Source organism: Brienomyrus brachyistius, chromosome 20 (assembly GCF_023856365.1).
Source record: "Brienomyrus brachyistius isolate T26 chromosome 20, BBRACH_0.4, whole genome shotgun sequence".
Classification (NCBI taxonomy): Eukaryota; Metazoa; Chordata; class Actinopteri; order Osteoglossiformes; family Mormyridae; genus Brienomyrus; species Brienomyrus brachyistius.
In genome coordinates, this window is record NC_064552.1 from 5,231,097 (window position 1) to 5,249,365 (window position 18,269).

At 49.9% G+C, this 18,269-nt stretch overlaps 1 protein-coding gene across 19 annotated transcripts in view; it reads left to right on the plus strand.

Moving 5' to 3' along the window:
- The window catches only part of ebf3a (EBF transcription factor 3a), a 71,523-nt gene that overhangs the window by 31,359 nt on the left and 21,895 nt on the right, over positions 1-18,269 (plus strand). For 7 of the 19 annotated variants that reach the window (XM_048987829.1, XM_048987841.1, XM_048987849.1 and 4 more), the window contains exons 7-10: positions 7,057-7,138; positions 9,594-9,738; positions 14,912-15,045; positions 15,468-15,594. In XM_048987829.1, coding sequence (XP_048843786.1) covers positions 7,057-7,138; positions 9,594-9,738; positions 14,912-15,045; positions 15,468-15,594 — 488 coding nt within the window. The remainder of the gene's footprint in view (positions 1-7,056; positions 7,139-9,593; positions 9,739-14,911; positions 15,046-15,467; positions 15,595-18,269) is intronic. The other 12 variants (XM_048987836.1, XM_048987838.1, XM_048987846.1 and 9 more) reach the window with 3 other exon arrangements.

The window sequence follows — 18,269 nt, forward strand, 5'->3', positions numbered from 1 at the left end:
CGGCTGAAATAAAACCCGCGACCACAGAAGAGGCCCAAAGCCTCGCCGTAAGGTCAGAAGCTGCCTCCCCTTACCTAATAAGACCTAATATATCATTAGGCAGAGATGGTCTCGAACCGCAGCCTGCACGGCGTGTCCAGGTTACGCCGACGGTTTTATGAATCTCGGGAGACGATTAAATTATGTACTTAAATGCATAACTTACGGACGTGAGGCTCGGCGAATGTGGCGGACCGGTGTCTCCCCATAATGTTTCACTGATGCACATACGCAGCGGAATGAGGAAATATGGGAATGAGGAAATATGGGAATGAGGAAATATGGGCGAATGAGGATATATGGGCCCGGTGGACAGCGCGTCGGTGTGGCTGGCCGTAACCTTCACTCAGACAGCCAAGGGGGGTTAAGGACAGGCGGGGGCCACTCCCTCTGCCCAGGTAGCTTAACCGGAATCACTCCTGGGGAAACATTCAGCTCTACGGTAAGAAGTTTCCGGGGAAAAAAAAAAAACTTAAGTCCTGTTGTTAAGGAGCCGCATTAAGTCTGCATTCTTACATAACACTCCTGAAAAATCCAGCCCAAGCCTGGCTGTTACCCCCTAATTCACCGCCCCCCCCCCCCCCCCCCCCGCCGTGTTCGTAGTGCGAATCCCTTAGCTGTTACTCTCCTGGCCAGTCCTGGCATTAAAGTTTTATTTTCACACGTGGACGTTAACGCACTAGTATCCGCTGCTCTAAAAAATGATGCTCCCAGAACCTTGGGGTGAAAGCGGAGCCAGAGCCGAGGAGAGGATTTATGACCCTGCATCCTTAGCCCCCCCCCCCACGCAACCCCAACACCCCCCCCCCCACCCCCGAGTCTGTGGGCACATCCCTCTTGTGTTTGTTGACGTGTAGGAATAATAAAGTTAAAGCCCCCCCCAAACACATGTGCCCCCCTTCCCCCATTAGTCTGCATTACCTGCATTAGAACTAATAATTGCCACTCAGAGCCCTGCTCACATTAATCATTTATAATATTTTAATACGTTTTTAATCAGGATCTGGGAGGAAACCAGGCTGGTTTGAAGGAGCAGCCTGACTTCATGCGTTCTGAGCCCTGTCTCTGATCTGGCTGAAAATCTGATTTTTCTTATAATTAATCATTAAAAAAAAAAGAAAAAAAAGATGACCTTTCCTAATTAAAGCAGTCTAGTGAGAGAGAGGAGCGATTCAGCAACATCTGGGATTTTCAGACGAGGGAAGGAGGCAGAGGGGGGAAAAAAATGAAAGACAGGCCTTTCAAGGCGAGAGTTACAAGGGGCGGCTGCCATGTGGGCTTTGTCACTCAGCGAGCCACCGGGCTGCGGCCGGCCTGGCCAGGAAATGGGGGTCCCCCCGGGTGGATGGAGCACGGGGGGGCGGCCACAGTGCTGGGGGCGGGAGGCTACGTTTAGGAACGGTGCGTTTCTGCAGGCTGTAAACGGAGGCATGGCGTAATCTCTCTACCACCTGTAAAAGATGCCACCCCCCCCACCCCCCCCCAAAAAAAAAAAAAAATAGAAAATCCAGCAACAAGTTCCTCTTTCCTCCTGTTTTCTTTCTCTGAGTTACGATGCTGTGGATGCGGGAGCCGGACCGACAGAGCAAGGGGAAGATAAAGTGGGTTTAATGAGGCCCGAAACCCAAACACAAAAAAGCAGAGTGATTGACGGGGGGGGGGGGGAATGTCAATGCGCTGTTGCCCGTTAGAAAAGGAGGGGACTGAAAGGGGGAGCGACAGAGGGTCTATGAAAAGCAAGGTGTAAGTCGACCCCTCCACCGCTTCGGCCCCCGCCGTCTGCTGTGCTCTTGTGTTTTTAGCGTTTAGCTTTCGAACTGAAATATGGACCACAGGACCCCCCCCGATATACGTTTGTCTCTTTCCAGAGGCATTTTTTCTTAATTTACAATGTTTTAAATAAATGTTTACGGCTCTGATTTAAAGCGACGCTTTCCAAACACCAGAATAAACGTGTTTATCTGCAGGTTACGGAAAAGTCGTCTGAGGCCCTTAGACGGGCGAGCTTCTGTGTGAGGGTGAGGCGCGGGGGACTTCACAGGCCAGTTCCTTCTTTGTTCAGTCATATTGGATCTTCCTGCTTCGCCGTTAATAGGAACGACGGCCAGTGTCAGGTATCGCGGCATCTGTAAGCGGCCCTTGACAGCCAATGCGGAAAAATGGCAAGGAGCAGTGAAAAAAATAATACAAAAATTGCGAGATAAGGAGCTTCAGTGGAATGGAAAGATCTGCAGAGGCTTCAGATTGGGAGGGGTTAAATTTCGAAAGCTAATAATGTCCGATAGCGAGGTATTTGTCAGGAGATAAAGCAGGCGATAGAATCTGAGAAGTCAGTCCCTCGATGATTGTAGGGCAAATATTGTTAATGCAGTACGGGTAACTACTGCGGAAGGTGCCGGAACGCCGGGCCGCGGCCCCCGGGCTGGGTTCACGAGCCACATGGCGCTGACCTCACTGTCAGGTGCAATCCACGGATGTTCCATTTTACACGTGTTTGTGTGTGGATTATGTTTATATTACATTGTGGGGACCAGAGATATTGCACAATGTGATTTGAACGTTGTGGGGACCATTCTTCAGGTCCCCACAATGAGCTGTGAATGCGATCAACAAATTACAAATGCCAAAAGTCGCGTATTTTGTTTTGATACTTCTGGTTAAGGTCAGGCAGGTTAGAAGTTAAGGCTGCCATGTTGGGATGAATGGAGAGTCCCCACAAAGTGTGTGTGTGTGTGTGTGTGGGAGGTTGCCCCCGTGTGAGAGTGAAACAGGGAGAACGACGCTTGACAAAGGGCCATCTGGTTCCTGCTGTAAAACTGGCTGCCCCCGTCCGAGGGCCCCTCCGCCGTGATGTCATGAGCCCACCTGAGAGTTCCACAACATAAAACGTACAAGAATTTAATAAGCCCGGTGTTAAAGCAATTTGTCATGCCATATTTGAAGAATAAATCAGTCTAATGGAGAGCTGTTTTTTTTTTCCCTTTTTAACCACCATCCAAGGCCGTCCCTTAAGGAGGCGATAGCGAGCCCCTGTACGTGGGGCAGTGCGGCGACAAAGGCGGAAAGCTGACATTTGGACCCCAGCATTTTGGGAATCCGATATGTATTGACCTGTGTACTATCTCAGCGCAGAGATCCGATGTCAGCAAAATGTAGCCATGTGTAGGAAATGCTCATTACAGGTTTTCTGAGAGAAGCACATTGTCTAGCAGGCGGAGGGACCCGATCGGCTGGGGCTGCTGGGTAATCAATAATCACAGCGACTGATGGCTTGACTCCAGAGCGGCACAGCTGTGACCAGGGCTCCCAGTGCCGGTAATTAGTGCCGTGCTGGTATGGGCCGGTTCTCTTCTCTTCACGCTGGATTTTTACCTGCCTCGCCTCCCCCCCTCCGACCTCTATTCTTATCGCAGCATCTGCACATCCCACCCTTCCGGTTTTGTGCAAATTCAGACAACAACACTGAATAACCACCCCCCTCCCCCCAGGCTGAAAGTTGGAACGCTCCACTGCAGAAATGGACCGTTCCACATTTTAAAACTTTTTTTTTTTTTTTTAATGCTTCCTGGTCCTAAAGACTTGCCTCTCCGACAAAGTCAGCAAAAGGTCCCATCTCAATATCCTTCAGCGCGATGGGACGAGTTTGCCGCAGCGAATCAGACGCGCCGGCCCGTCCGTAACGGCGCAGGACGTCACGACTTATTACCACGAGGTCACTGCGCGTTCACGCCAACCTCAGGGCCTGGCCTGGTGTTTAGAATAATAGGGACGTACTGGGACATTCACGCCTCTGCATTAAATGAGGTAAAAAAAGAGGGGGGGGGGTGAGGAGGTCAAGATCCATAGGGGGCGCTGTAGCACCAATTATGACGGCCACTGTCTCTGGGCAGCTCTCTCTGTGCTGTCACCCGGTTCATTGTTCTCTGTCCTCCCTATGGACGAAGGACCCTCTGATACCAGCTCGAGACTCTGGAAAAGAGACCCCCACCTGACCCCAAAGTGCCCCCCTCCTTCCTCTGTCACCCAGGGACCGTGGAGCTCGTCTATGGGCCCCCTCTAAAAAGGAAGCCCTTTTTTTTAATGCAACCGGAGGGGAGGAAATCATTATTACGCGATTAGCGACAGCGGCGGCTGGCTAAGGCTTGTGCGGCGAAGGGCGGCCCGTATTAATTACCCGCCCGTCGGTCGGCGGGGTAATTTCTTCGCCGATTTGTCGACTGGTGAGTCACAGGCGGGGCGATGAAGGCTGATAAGTTCCCCCATGTTGCCGGGGGGACATTGGGAGCAAGGCGACACAGCGAATTAGACACTCGCTCTCAGCCCCTCTGCCTGACAAACCAGATTCACTCCCCTTGTAATTGATAACTGCCTCGGCCAATTATTTTGCACATTACAATACACAGAGGCCCCCTTTCCCCCCCTTGATTCTGCACCTCTGTAATTAGCTATGCTAATATCCCCCTTTATTGGCCCTAATATTGTTCAACACCTTTCGCCATTCCGGAAAACCACCAGAGCCCGCTGGTCTGTCAGAAGCGCTGATTATTGAGAAGGATAGCTTTAATCAAACATAATTGCAGTTAATTTTTCTCCCTTGCACTCCTCCGCCGACGTCTAATGCCGCGGACTCCTTGATATTCCATTAAATTACAATTAAACGCCGTTCTTTGTTTCTGATCATCCCGAACAACACCGCAAAGTTCCGTAGCCATTTAAATAAGGCAGAAAGGGAGGAGGAGGGGAGAAGCAGCCGGCCTTCGGGTCATAATTGCTTCGCGACTCACAAAGGACCAATTTACACAATACCCAAGTAGAATTTAAACAGCTCCTAATGTAATGGATATTACACTGGTGCCTGGAAGTACAATTAAAATTATTTTCATCAGATAGCAGCGAGGCTTTGGTTCATCAGCCTCATAAATGTAAATATAAATGAACTAAACAGTGAATCGACTTTAAATTAGAGGGTCCTTCCTTTCTTTCATCGCCCGCGTGCGGCTCCCTTTGTCCGCGCACGAACGCGAGGGGGGCCATCAGTGAAAAGATTAGAGTTTGGACAAAACACTCGAAAAGAAAAACATACAGAACTAAAGGTAAAAATGCCCCGATCGCCATTAAGGTCTAGATGCTAATTGACTTCTGAGTGCCAGTAAGAAATACGCTGGACCCCCCCCCCCGCAGAATTCTGTTAGCCCATTGTTAGCGCGTGTGCGTGTGTGTGTGAGCGAGAGAGCGAGAGAGCGAGCTTCAGGGGGACAGACCCTCTGCTCCACAGCCGGCGAGAGAGACGTGAGTAAATAAAGGCCATATTTCAGGCTTGATTTACTCCGGTACCTACTGTGAAAGATTATGACTCTTGGGAAATAAGAACAGGGTCAGAGAATTAGTGGACATAATGGTCATTTTGATAACAGGCCAGCGGACGGAACCAAACAACATACTGTACACAATTAAGCATAAAGTGCTAATGACAGGCCGGGAGTTTTATCGCCCCCCCCCCCCCCTTCACCTGTATCTGACCCCTTCTTCCACCACCCCCAGCCCTGCACCAGATCTACATCCAGAACTATAAAACTGACTTTATTGATGCACAAGCTAAAGATTTTCTGACATGCAAAGAAAATAGTCCTTTTTCGGGCCTGGACCCTTCTCTCCAGAGCCATGGGCCCGGCCGGGTAGGGGGGGCGGTTGCGGGGGGGGTCCGCACGGCCCCCTGTGCGCGGCGTATAAATGACCGGCAGAGCTGTGCGGGTGCTCTAGGTTAGCGGCTGCCATTTCACATTTTGATTAATGGCTGCCTGCCCGGGGTCCCTTTGGAGACCTGAGGGGGGGCTTCCAGATAAGAAATAATAAAATAAAAAATTTTCCCGTTTGCTGTGCCGTCATATGTGCCAACGGAGAATACATCTGTTAAATTAAGCAAACGTGATCTCAGGGCTAGAACAGTCAGAGTCATTATATAATGGCAATATGCAGTAGGACCTTCTTCTAAATGAATATTTTCACAGACAAGTACATGCATGTTCATAAAATATAGAGATGAATTGCGAGCTGAATATTTAAATTATGAGTGAGGTATATATTTAGTATTGTCAGCTATGGGTGTTGTAGGGTGCACTGTAAAATGTATATTATAGGTGTACGTTAAGGTGATATTAATTCCTTACATTGTGACCCCATTCACCTCTGTGTTTACCTTATCTTTGCGACAGGGCTATGTTTTAAACAGCAGATTTACTGCAGTTTTAAAAATACGTGCCTTTTTCATTCGGGCACACGTAGGGCAGGCCGGCGTAGGACCCCGATATGTGAATGATGGAGCCTCGCAAACAACCGGCACCACGCCTGGGACACGGCCTCTCTCCGATCTCCCAGACCTGACATTTGTTCAGAAGATTAGCCGGCTTGTAATTTGCGGCGTAATTGCCCGGCTCTCGACGTCCCAGACACGGACGGCCTAATTGGTTGACAGAACGATAACTTTGCGACATGCTCTCACCTTGTTAGGTCCTCTTGCCAGTGACTCTTCCAGAGCATTCTGGCCACAGGTGTGCCTAATTTACCCCACTATTGAACACGTTAGCCTTAATTGCGGAGAGGCTGCTGGGAGAAGAAGGCGGGAGGAATATCAAGTGACTTCCTTTGCGCCGACGGCAGATGGGGTGTCCCTGGGTGTCGCGAGTCTCGCTGCAGGTGATGGGACTCTGGGGGGGTGAGGGTTACCATCGTCTTACCATCGTCTTTAACAGCCAGGGAGAATCCACCATTCGGCAAGTTAGGGGCGACTTTCGTGGACGGACGGGAGGCATCTTGGACAAGTACAGGACACGTTAAGAGATGTCTGAGGACAGGGTGTAGGGATATTTCTGAAATGTGCTATTCTGGTGAACAAGAAATGAGGAAAATGACCCTAATTACCACAAAACAGGTGACTGACTGTGTGGATCAGTACCCCCTTGACTCAAGGCCCTTGTCCTTTTCTCTCTCCCTCTCTCTCTCCCTGTCTCTTTCTCGCAGGTTCTTCCTGAAGTTCTTCCTCAAGTGCAATCAGAACTGTTTGAAGAATGCAGGAAACCCTCGAGACATGCGCAGATTCCAGGTAACCCCCCCCCCACAACACAGTCCGTGGGAACCCCCCCCGCCAACACAGTCCGTGGGAACCCGGCCCGCTTCACCGAACCGACCCCACCCTGCAGACATGGACATATGGGCATGGGGTGCAGGCTCAAACCAGCAAGGAGGGGCTTGGGGAGGGAAGGAGAAGGGAGAGAGGGAGCAGGTCACAGTCGTTTTCGAGGTGCCCAGCATTGACGATGCCACACACACATATATATAAACACAGAGCTCCTTGAGGACAACAGAGGCCGGTGTTCATTTTTCACGCGTCCAGCCAGCTAGTGCCATTGCTGATATTGATCCATGCTCCGGGGGACCAGGAGGTCAAACCCAGCAGTGAGTGGAAGTGTCCTCCTTGTTTCTCTGACGGCTGAAAGGAGCATCCGTCAGTGGCGAGTGACCAGGGTTGACGATGGAGACACCAGCCACTGGGAGGAGCGGACTGCCCCCTCCCCCCCATACAGCCGTTTCTCACCTCACCCCCATCCACCAAAGGTTTAACTGGACTTAACGTCGTGTCAGGGCCCTCGGCGCCATGCCCAGCCACCTGTGCTCCACCCCCCCCCCCCCCACCAAGGTTCCACTGATACTCAAGGCCGGCTTTTGCCCCCCCCCCCCGCCCTGCCTTCATCTGCAGCTGAATCTCCAACATGCAGCCCCCCCACTCATAACCCTGTCCTCAAGGATCAGCCCTTCCCTGTTCTTTTATATATTTTATCTGTCTTGTTTGTTTTTAAATAGCTTCTTCTTGCAGTTGGAGGCTGGACCTACTTAATCGTTTGTTTCCAAACAACAGCAACAACACAAACGATCTCGCCATTGCAACCACAGCATGGACACAGTATTGGATTTAGATATTTTTTAAAATGCCAGCAATGAACGACAACAAGATGAACAAGAGGAGGTGGACGACAAGCAGAGAACCTTTCCTCTGTGTGTCCGGCGTATCTCCCATCGTAGAGTTGCTGGAGTGGCCCGTTCTGCCGCCATGTGGGCCCGGTCTGCTGCAGAGGGCGTCTGTTTTACTCGCTCTGTTTTCCGCCTCTCACCCAAAAGCGTTCCGGGACTCGGCAGGGTGTCTATCCATCTTGCGTTCTATGGCCCACTTCTGAACCTGGATTCAAGAAAGAAGCCCTTTCAGTCCAAAAAAAAAAAAAAAAAAACTACAAAAAGACTACAGAATTCCATTGACACGCTGAGCTCGATCAGCACCGAAACCGACCTGAGAGGAGTTTCGTTTCACTCCGGCCTGAAAACACTTCCGCCATTCATAAGTAGCCCTCCATTCACATGCAAAAGCCTCATTATCAGACATTTAATGCGGCTGCAAAATTGACCAGGGGGATTGTTTACTAAATAGAAAACGGGCGGGTGCGCTGGCACACGGCTCTGTCGGAAAAAGCCGGACCGCCTCCTCTCCAATGCCGCTTCTGAAGCCTAATTAGACGGCGCAGCCGATCGACATATCGATGGATACGGCGGCCGTTAGCGGGGAGGAACCCGAACGTAATGCCGTAAACTCCACAAACGGCGGGGGCCGCTCTCCATCTAATGAGGCTCGTTCGTTAGAGCTGCCGTCGGCTGTAATTGTTGCGGGGTTAAGCATTTTGAATGTCATAATCGTTCGAGTGGGGAAGCCTAGCCGAATAGCTAGTTGCTTAGGGGTTTAGACAACAAATCAAAATGAAGGAACGAGAGAGAGAACTCAAGGCGTAAAGTTTACATTGTGTCTACTGCGAGAGAAACTCTTCAACTGGACCATGGTTCACTATGACAACAGAGGAAGTTAAGACATTGGAATGTTTGTTTTATTTTGCTTTTATAAAATGAATTTCATTTGCTTTCAGACTGGCTTCCCTCCCCCCAGCCCAGCTCTCTGTTTCAGTGACTGACTCTGTTTTGGTCTTTAAAGCTGAGAAAACACCATCGATTCCGAACGCCATTTTCCCGCACTACTCAAGGTGCAATAATAGGCTCCTTGAGTTTAAAATAATACATTGTTTTAATAACGTGAAACATATGGGCACATTCACTCAGACAGGCTTAGGTCAGAAAAAACGAAAGAGACGAAACACGTTTTCCATGCTGGAAAATAAACATCTGTGTGGAGGGGAGGTCAGGTTTATACTCCAGTTATGAATTCCGTTTGTGGGTTTTGTCGTTTGCTCCGACGGCGTAAAACGATCAGACAGTTCTCAGAATCGGACGAAAACCAGGAGGGGGCAGCCAGGCCGGAGCGGAGAGGCAGAACCGTACCGAGTCTGACCCACGGTGGCCGGACAACTCAGGTTCCCTCACGCTCACGAGATGCGTTTGGAACAGGCTGCCGTCTTGGGGTTTGGGGGGCTGCTGTCTTTCCACAAGCTGCTGTCGGCGCCCCAACGTTTCCCGCCGAAAAAGCGCGGGCTGACGGGCTCCCTGTCTTCTCTCCCTTGCAGGTTGTTGTCTCGACAACAGTCAATGTGGACGGCCATGTCCTGGCTGTCTCGGACAACATGTTCGTACACAACAACTCCAAGCACGGGAGAAGGGCTCGTCGCCTTGACCCCTCAGAAGGTACGGCTCCTCCTTATCTGGAGAATGGTAGGCACATTTTACATCTCCTTTAATTTGCAAAACTTCTCCCCTCCTCTTCCGTTGATGCTCTTTCCCTCCCTTTCCCTTCGCTTCTCCCACACCTCCTCCGTAGGTGGTCTTCCTCTTTTCCTCTCTAGTCGCCAGTCACTCTAGTGACCCCCCCTCACCCGTTTGCTTCCTCCTTCGACTTCGATCGCCATCACTTCCCTTTTCTCTCGTCTTTCATTGTAGTTCGCTCGCTCCTCCTACGTCTTCAGCTTTCAGTTGCTGTCCGCTTCTTCATTCCTCATGCCGCTGATATTGTTGCCGATGTTATCGTTACTTGCCATTTAAAAAAAATTTGGAAAGACACACCTGGAGTTTGCAGGAATAAAAAAAAAAAAAAAAAATCGACTAAACTTTTATATATATATATATATATATATATATATATATATATATATATATATATATATATATATATATAAATATTATCTGTGTGATGCTCGCTGTCTGATATATTCATGGAAGCTAAAGGAAAACACGAATAAAAAACATGATCTAACTTCAAAAATATGTGCCGGAGGTCAGTTTCCTGTTGCTGGGTCCCTCTACTCATAGGAAAGTGTGCGGGGGGGGGGTTGATTCTATGGGAAAAACAGCACCTCCAACCGACTCCATATGATTGACCGATTGCCTGATCTTAAAAATAATGGGAAAATGCTTCATAGAAGAGACACAAGAAATTTTAATGGGATGCGAGGACTCTGGGAAATTCAAATGTAAAATCCCGCCCCCTCCCCTAACATTTGCCTTCCTCAGCTTCTGGATTGCTTTCAGTTTAAAGGTTATGGAAAAATAGAGTTTGCCAGGCTGAATTAGTTATCTATGCCGTAATGTGACAGGCAGAACAGGGTTTGAACACCGATTATGTTTAAAACAACAACCCAAATCCCCTCGTCCTGCGGCTGTTAGGGATTAATTACGGCACGACCGTGGAAGGACTAAGGTGCAGCGTCACCCCGGAAAAAAAAGAAAATTAACACAAAGACAAATGATGGTTTTTTAGTACGAGGGGAAGCAAATGTATTTGTTTTTTTCTGCCCCCTCCACTTATTAATGATTACACTGCTGAACAAAAATATGATAATTAAAGGTTGCTCGGAGCATTTAAATCATTATGTCGCGTGACGTATTGTTTACCCCCACTGCCGCGCCGGGGGTGGCTAGACGGTAGGTGTGTCGAGCTTAGCAACGGGCTTTAATGAGGAGAGCAATTAGGGCAGGTCAGGCTTCCCTCTCCTCATGTCTGCAGCCTCTTGGGAGTTTTGGGAGTGTTCCACACAGAGGTCCTTGCCCCCCACCCCCCCTACCTCTCCAAACACCCCACTCTCTTCAACACCAAGCATCCCCCCCCAATGAAAAATCCCACCCGTCATAGGATCACCGCATCTTCCAAAGCACAGACACCCAGCCGCAACCGTGTTTTATCGGCAAATCAGTCACATTTTGCCTGGAGATCGCTTCATGAGGTCCCCACGTTGAAGGTCTCCATTGTACCCGGGTTGGGTAGAATAAGCAAGAAGGATTTACGGGCAAATTATATCAGGTGGGCGTCAGGCTTATGCACCTTCCAGATTTACATTTAGGTCTCATACGCGGCTGCATCTTCTACAAACACCCGCATGCATGCTCACCTCCCCAGCATCTTGTTAACGTCATTACAGTGTGATTAACACTCTTACCACTGGTTCATTTTTTTATTTTTAAGAAATACAGTAGTGGAACAATGGAAGCAAATATAAAAAAAATTCATACACTCTAAAGGGAGAAGCTTTTAGACAGGATTCCCCCCCCCCCTCATGAGCAGGATTTACAGTAATAGATGTTAATCCCATCCATGTTCACCATGAAGGCCTGACCCTAGGTGCAGAGATAGTATGCTTTAGATTAGCAACACATTCTTTGCCCCCCCCTCCCCAAACCCTCTCCCCATGAGACGATACACATGTGAGGACCGTGTCTGTCTCTTTTACCTTCCTGCAAGCTTCTCCCGGTCGTTCACTTCAAAGCCGTTTTCAGTTAGCGTCAGCTGGTAGTCACAGGGGTGACCCTGAACGATGACACGGTAGCTGGTAGCCCTTTGCGGTTTATTATGTCCGTATGTCCTGCAAACCCAACCGCGGGTGGACAAGCACAGGGACGCACGGATACAGGGGCAGGGGCCCGCGAGCACGGAAGTGGCGAGACGTGTCCTCGCAAACCAGGCACGCAATCGCACGTGTGTAACGAGACACTCATGAAGCGCTTACACACGCAGCCGGCAACGCTTATACGCACAGGCACGGCTAACTGCCTGTAAATAAAACACACAGAGACACGCAATCGGTATGAGAGATAACCACACACACACACACACACACACACACACACACACACACACACACGTTTCACGGACGACCCCAGCCTCACCCCGTGCGTGAGCACTCGCCGCTATGCGGCCCTGTGTGGAGGCGCCCACAGCGCTGGGCCCATTTGCATGCCAAGTGTCTGTAATGCTGTTAGGTTCATGCAATAAAGACAACTGAATGCAGGCTGCAGGGGTTTAGCCAGTTAAAGGGAACAGATGGCTCTAGGAGAGGTAGAAGGTATAATCCCGTCAGCTGAAGCATCGGCAGCCATCTGGCCGTCCCCGAGCACAATTACAAGACATTTTAGCAGGCAGAACAAAGGAGTCTTCAGCCAGGCAAGATGAGACCTGTTTGAGTGCCGTGCCGTTGTCGGCGGACGGGAGGGCCACTAGCGCCCAGCGCTGGTTATTGCGTGCGACTGCGCTCTGGCGATGTAAATAATACACAGGGGTGGCCCTGTAGCAGAGGTTGGGGGGCCGAAGGGTGTTTAAAAGTCCGCCGGCATCCCCCGGCTGCTTGTGCGACGTCCATCCGCAGCACAAAAGGTTGGCCAGACAAAGCCGCGGATTTGCCACACCGTGACGGACGGCACCTAGATGGACCAGATCTCCAGCATAGTAATGGGCTCTGAATCTTTAAAAAATAAATAAATAAATTAGTGGGTCAGATAAAGTGTGCGATTCTAATTCGAGGACCAAGAGCGGTGACCCAAGTCAATTTATCGTTAAAATTATCGTTAAATTTGCATATTTGTCGTAAGCTAACACTATGTGTTTCGTTTCCGCGTCATAGACCCTCTATACATCTCAGCATGTTTATCTAAACAGAAAGAGCCACATGATTTGTTTCCCACTCCTCCCCCCAAAACGGGGCAAGCCGACTCCTGAAGGGTTTTCCCCCGCCGGTCCTCTCTGTCTCCCCATCCCTTTTCCATCAGCTGCTCAGGAGCACTGTGCACGTACGTCACAACACCAGCCCCCCTGGCCGCGTAATTCGGTTGGCCACGGTTCCTCGTTGAACACATGTCTCTCCCCCCCCCCCCCCCACCCACGTACGCATGGAGATGTATGCAAATTTCAGGCAGAAGGGAGACGGCTCTAGTCACCAGAGGACTTACCCTATGGGGGGCGCCGCTTCCGAGGAAGGTGGTGTAAATTCCGAGGCAACCTGCAGCAGGCTCTTGCCCCAGCTGTCAGCCACTCCCCCCACTGTGCCCCAACAACCCCCCCTCAAACAGACCCCTCCCCCAAACACACATTTCCTCTCACCTACACAAAGTAAATTTGTTTACTGTAATTTTTGGTGAATTATTTGCTATAATTGGCAGGGCTGATGAAGGTCACCCCCTTTGAGGAGACATGTCTGTCTTTAGAGAGTTGATCCTTTTCAAATGCGCTGCCTGCAATTAAGAAAAGCAAATGTCACTCGCAAGCCTTAGAAATGAAAATTTGTATTAACTTATTAGCATGAAGTCAACAGCACTGGCTAAGGCCAGGCTCCCGGTGTTTGTGTTCGGGGCCCAAGAGGTGTGGGTTAGGGGGGGTTGGGTAGGGGGTTCGTAGGCGGGGGGAGCTGGGAGTGGAATGAACAAATATAACCTCCGCTAGTCCAACATTACAGCAAACAAAGGAGGTCTGCTTGTCTGATGTGTTCTACACAACAATAGCTAATAGCGATTATTAGCGGGAACTTGGTTCCTGTGATGGATGGGCAGGGAACTGAAGGATTTCGCCCAGAATTTTGTTATAGTGCTTTGCCAAAGGAACAGCTGTATCATTAACGATATATCCCAATTTTACCACCTGTTAAATAAAGCTTTCTAATATTGTATTCTTACTGATGTTTGGTGTCAGTAACAATTTAGCAATTTGTGTTGTTTTGTCCTCTGCCTGCGTTTCATCGCAGACATTACCGGACAATCAAAGTTGTGAAATGGAGCGAAATTGTATATTAAAGAGGAGTCAGAAAAAATCAGTGCAGAGTGAACTGATCCAAAGATACATTTAGTGGAATTATCTCAATTACGCTAAAAGCCTTTAAAGATAGAGAAACGCATGCATCTAAATTATTTAGTAGGCTGTGATGTCTCATCTGAGAGCAAGCTCCACATGGCTTTCCTGGGTCAACATCAACAAACGAGCTCACCCCCCTCTGCGAAATGCGGAGTGCAGCGGGGGTGTGTGCTTTGTGTAACGGGCTGTATCAAAGTGGGGACCAGGGCCGGCTCAGATGGGACTCGCCGGTCCTCGGCGTGTTGCCTGCCGGTCCCTACCAGCCCTCTGACACAGAAATCACGCCAGTCAAGGTGCAGAAGTTGTCGCAGAGTGTGTTGAGACCAAAAAGATAAATAAATTTTTTTTTAAATCGCCTGAGCCAAATAGCCATTTGCCGGACTCAACCAGTCGCACTCTGTCCGTTCCCTCAACGGCCCTTTGATTGACTCCGCCTCGATCGGGAAAGCGGTGCAGATAAATGGACATGCCACACGCGTGTGCCGCTTAATCATTTGTAATCGCCATATTTGCCCCGACACACAATTTGCGGCATGGGGCCATTTTTCTCACGCCGCCGCCACTTGGACCTCGCGGTGCGGAGCGTTTAACGTTCCGCCTTAACTACACGCTGTCCACTGATGTATGTTTGTGTCTTCTTCATGCCTGGCGGAACAATCATTCATGCTTTTATTGTTCTTTGCATGGTTTGTCACTGGGTGGGGGGGGGGGGGGGGGGGGGCGGGGGAGTTGAGGAAATCTGGGTCCTAAGTTCCCCCTTTTTCTGCCTTGTATAAGCAGCTACCCCCTGCATAAAAGCCATCAGCCCCAGCGAAGGATGGACCACGGGCGGGGCCACGGTCATCATCATCGGCGACAACTTCTTCGATGGCCTGCAAGTCGTGTTCGGGACGATGCTCGTCTGGAGTGAGGTACGCTGCCCGGTATTGGTGAATGAGAAACAGATCCGGTTAGACGGGCGAACCCCAGGCTTACCTTAGCAGCTGGGCCTGAGCCAGGACTAGGAGGTCCCTCAATACAATCGAACAATTAGCGCTGAAATATTACGAGGAGGGGGGAGAAAAAAAACGCGGCACGGAGAGACATATGGAGGCAATTTTTGTGTGAACGATGCCCTCTGGCCTTTCCTGCAAAAAATCGAAAGCCAAGGATAAATTGCAGACATTTTCCCTAAAAACTGCAGGATGCTAAAGCAGACCACACCGAGAGGCTCGTTAGACTGCGGCCCTGATTTAGATGCATTCGGGTAATTAGGTTGAACCGGCAGGCTCCGGTGTTGTTGGGGGGGGCTGACTCCCCCCCCCACTCCTCACTGATGGTCTGATTCTTGCAGCTGATAACCCCCCACGCCATCCGAGTACAGACCCCTCCCAGACACATCCCCGGTGTGGTGGAAGTCACCCTCTCCTACAAGTCCAAGCAGTTCTGCAAAGGAGCCCCCGGTCGATTCGTCTACACCGGTAAGGGCGCTCTCGATCCCACCCCCCCTCCACCCACTCGGTTCTTTCCACCCGTCTACTGCACTGTCTTCATGGTCTGCTAAGTGCTATTACCACATGGGGCAAGCGGCCCACCCGGCTGGAACAATGTGGCCCCCTCTCCCAGGGATGGAGAATGTGTGAGAGTCTCACCGGCGAGAGGTTAGGAAGGGAGGGGGGTGAGTCTCTGAAACTCTATCCCCCCCTCAGACCCCCATTCTCAAAGGGGTGGGGGTGGAGTGGGTGCTTCTGCCACGTCCTGTTAATCTCTAGCCATTACAGGAGGTCATGTGACTACTCCCACAATCCACCCTGCTGTCCATAAAAATATCTTTATTCTTGTGTATGTCTGCGCATTTGTGTGATTCTCATGGACCCCCGGGTTCCTCACTTAAGGACGAGAGGATATTAGCACAGATGCTTATGCTTATGTATGTGTGTGTGTGTGTGTGTGTGTGTGTGTGTTTGCATGTGATATTCACCAGCTGTACAGATGTAATCCACTCATGTGAACAGAGAGCGCGACAGAAGGATGTGGAGCCTTGTCTGTCGTCAGGAGACGTGGGGGGCTGGGGGGGGGGGGCCGGGGGGGGTCACAGCCTGTCTGACCTGGAAGCTTCTGTCTGATCTGGAATTGAGGAGGACAGTGAGATAATCATCAGGAATTACTTTTGCTCCTTGAAAACTGAACCTGGGGCCTGAACCTGGACTCTGGACACTAAAACTTTGTGGGACCTAGAAAGAGGGACGGGGCTTCAGACCGACGCTGGGCAGCTGTTTCCTATCACGGCCCCCACCGTGGTCACAGTCTGGCCCCTCTGCCCTCCACCTCACTCCAAACAGCAGAGGGGCAAAACAGGCTGAAGGGTAACGAAAAAAGAGGTGGAGAGCAACATGCGGTGTAGGAGCGTTTACGTGCGGGACGCAGCACCGACGAGCAGCCGCACGGCAAATAACGGCCATCTTGGTCACTTGCGGCGGAAATTCTCGCAGGGCCGTAACGCTCTGCCAGTTTTTGTCGTTGTCGTACCTGTCCTGCCCTCTCCTTTCTCCCTCCAGCCATCACAAAGATAATGTTCCCTGGGAGATTTTTGGGACCGCACGCTTGATTAGCACCGGCGAATTAAAAGAATGAGTCTCTCACACACACACACACACACACACACACACACACACACACACACACACACACGACACATCCGGCGTCTCTCCTCTAGTGCTGCTTATTCCCAGAGCCATGCAACCCCCTCACTGTAAGGTCAAATTAGAGAAAGTGATCCATCCACAAGCGGCTAACGCACGGGAGTGGAATTAAGAGCTGCTACATGTAATTGGCGGCTAACAGTAAATTGTCTCGTAGAGGCTATGACTCTGCGTCCAAAAGAGGCTGGACATTTAGAATTAAATTAACAGCTAATTTTATTGTTTATATTTATGCGCGTCTAAATGATAACTAGCTATATTAATTATGCCCCGGCTGCAGTCGAAATTATTCTAATTACTCTGACCAATGCTCAGAGGTATGTATGTTTTTTCCATATCCTTCATTTAAACCAGGTTATTTATTTATTTATTTTTAGAAAAAGCTTTGAAATAATTCAATAATTCTAAGGAGCCGTAAAGATTAAATACTGTAATGAGCTCTAAACTCTTATAAGTTCCATTGATTGAAACAAATTGCACATTTTACACTTGTAATTAGTTCATAAACAGTCTCTTTGAACTTGAAGTTTGAAAAGGGGTCTCTGTAGCTTTGTTTGTAGCGAGTAATTTGCGCGCACTGAATGCATTCCTGCGACCGTCCGGTCCACAAAAGCAATTCCGGCAAGTCGCTGTGCGCGCCGTGTGCAGCCTCGGTTTCCCAGCATGCAATCTCGCACAGCTCATTTAGAGCCGCTTGCGTCGAGCCCTCGGTCACCCAGTCGCTCCGTCACCGAGCCTCTTATGAAAACTCCTTTTTGGGGAATTTAACAAAATTTTCGTTAATTACCAGGAGTCAGTATCGGTATGTTATACAGCCATGTAGACCGTACACCTCATGCGAGGGTGTCTGTCTGACAAGATCCCAGTATCTAGTGCTTTCGTTGGATGTGGACTGAAAATAACACCCACCCACCCCCACCCCCCCACCTACCCCCGCACCAGGGTACACATTCAGTGTGAGCGATCGTACAGGGCTGTTACTTATCTAACACTGGTCCATGTTGAATTTGAAAAGGGCAATTGATTAAATACAAACACATTTTAAATACTGGGAACAAAACGGATTGGACCAGTCACTTTGGCACTGGTCCAGCTGTCTCCCAGGCTACGATATTGTCTGGCTTTCGCTGTTCAGTTGCCCTTGCTTGGCGAGCTCCTACCTACAGGGGAAAAAAAAGGCAACACTCCTTTTCCCCTTTGAGCCAAGGTGTCATGGCGCTGAAGTGCTTTAAGAGTCTTTTGTGTTCATTCACTCGCGATTCCATCAATGGCGTCTCGGCGCAGTCCGGAGTCGATAGCTCTATTCTGTCATGGCCAACGCAGACCGGCTGTCTCGGAGGTCAGTTCACTTTAAACAAATTAGCCATTCTGCAGCGGAGGAGGCTGCCTAATTGGCGTTCGCGTATATTAACAGCCCACAGTGTTTTTACTGGGTCAAGAGTTGCGTTTAGAAG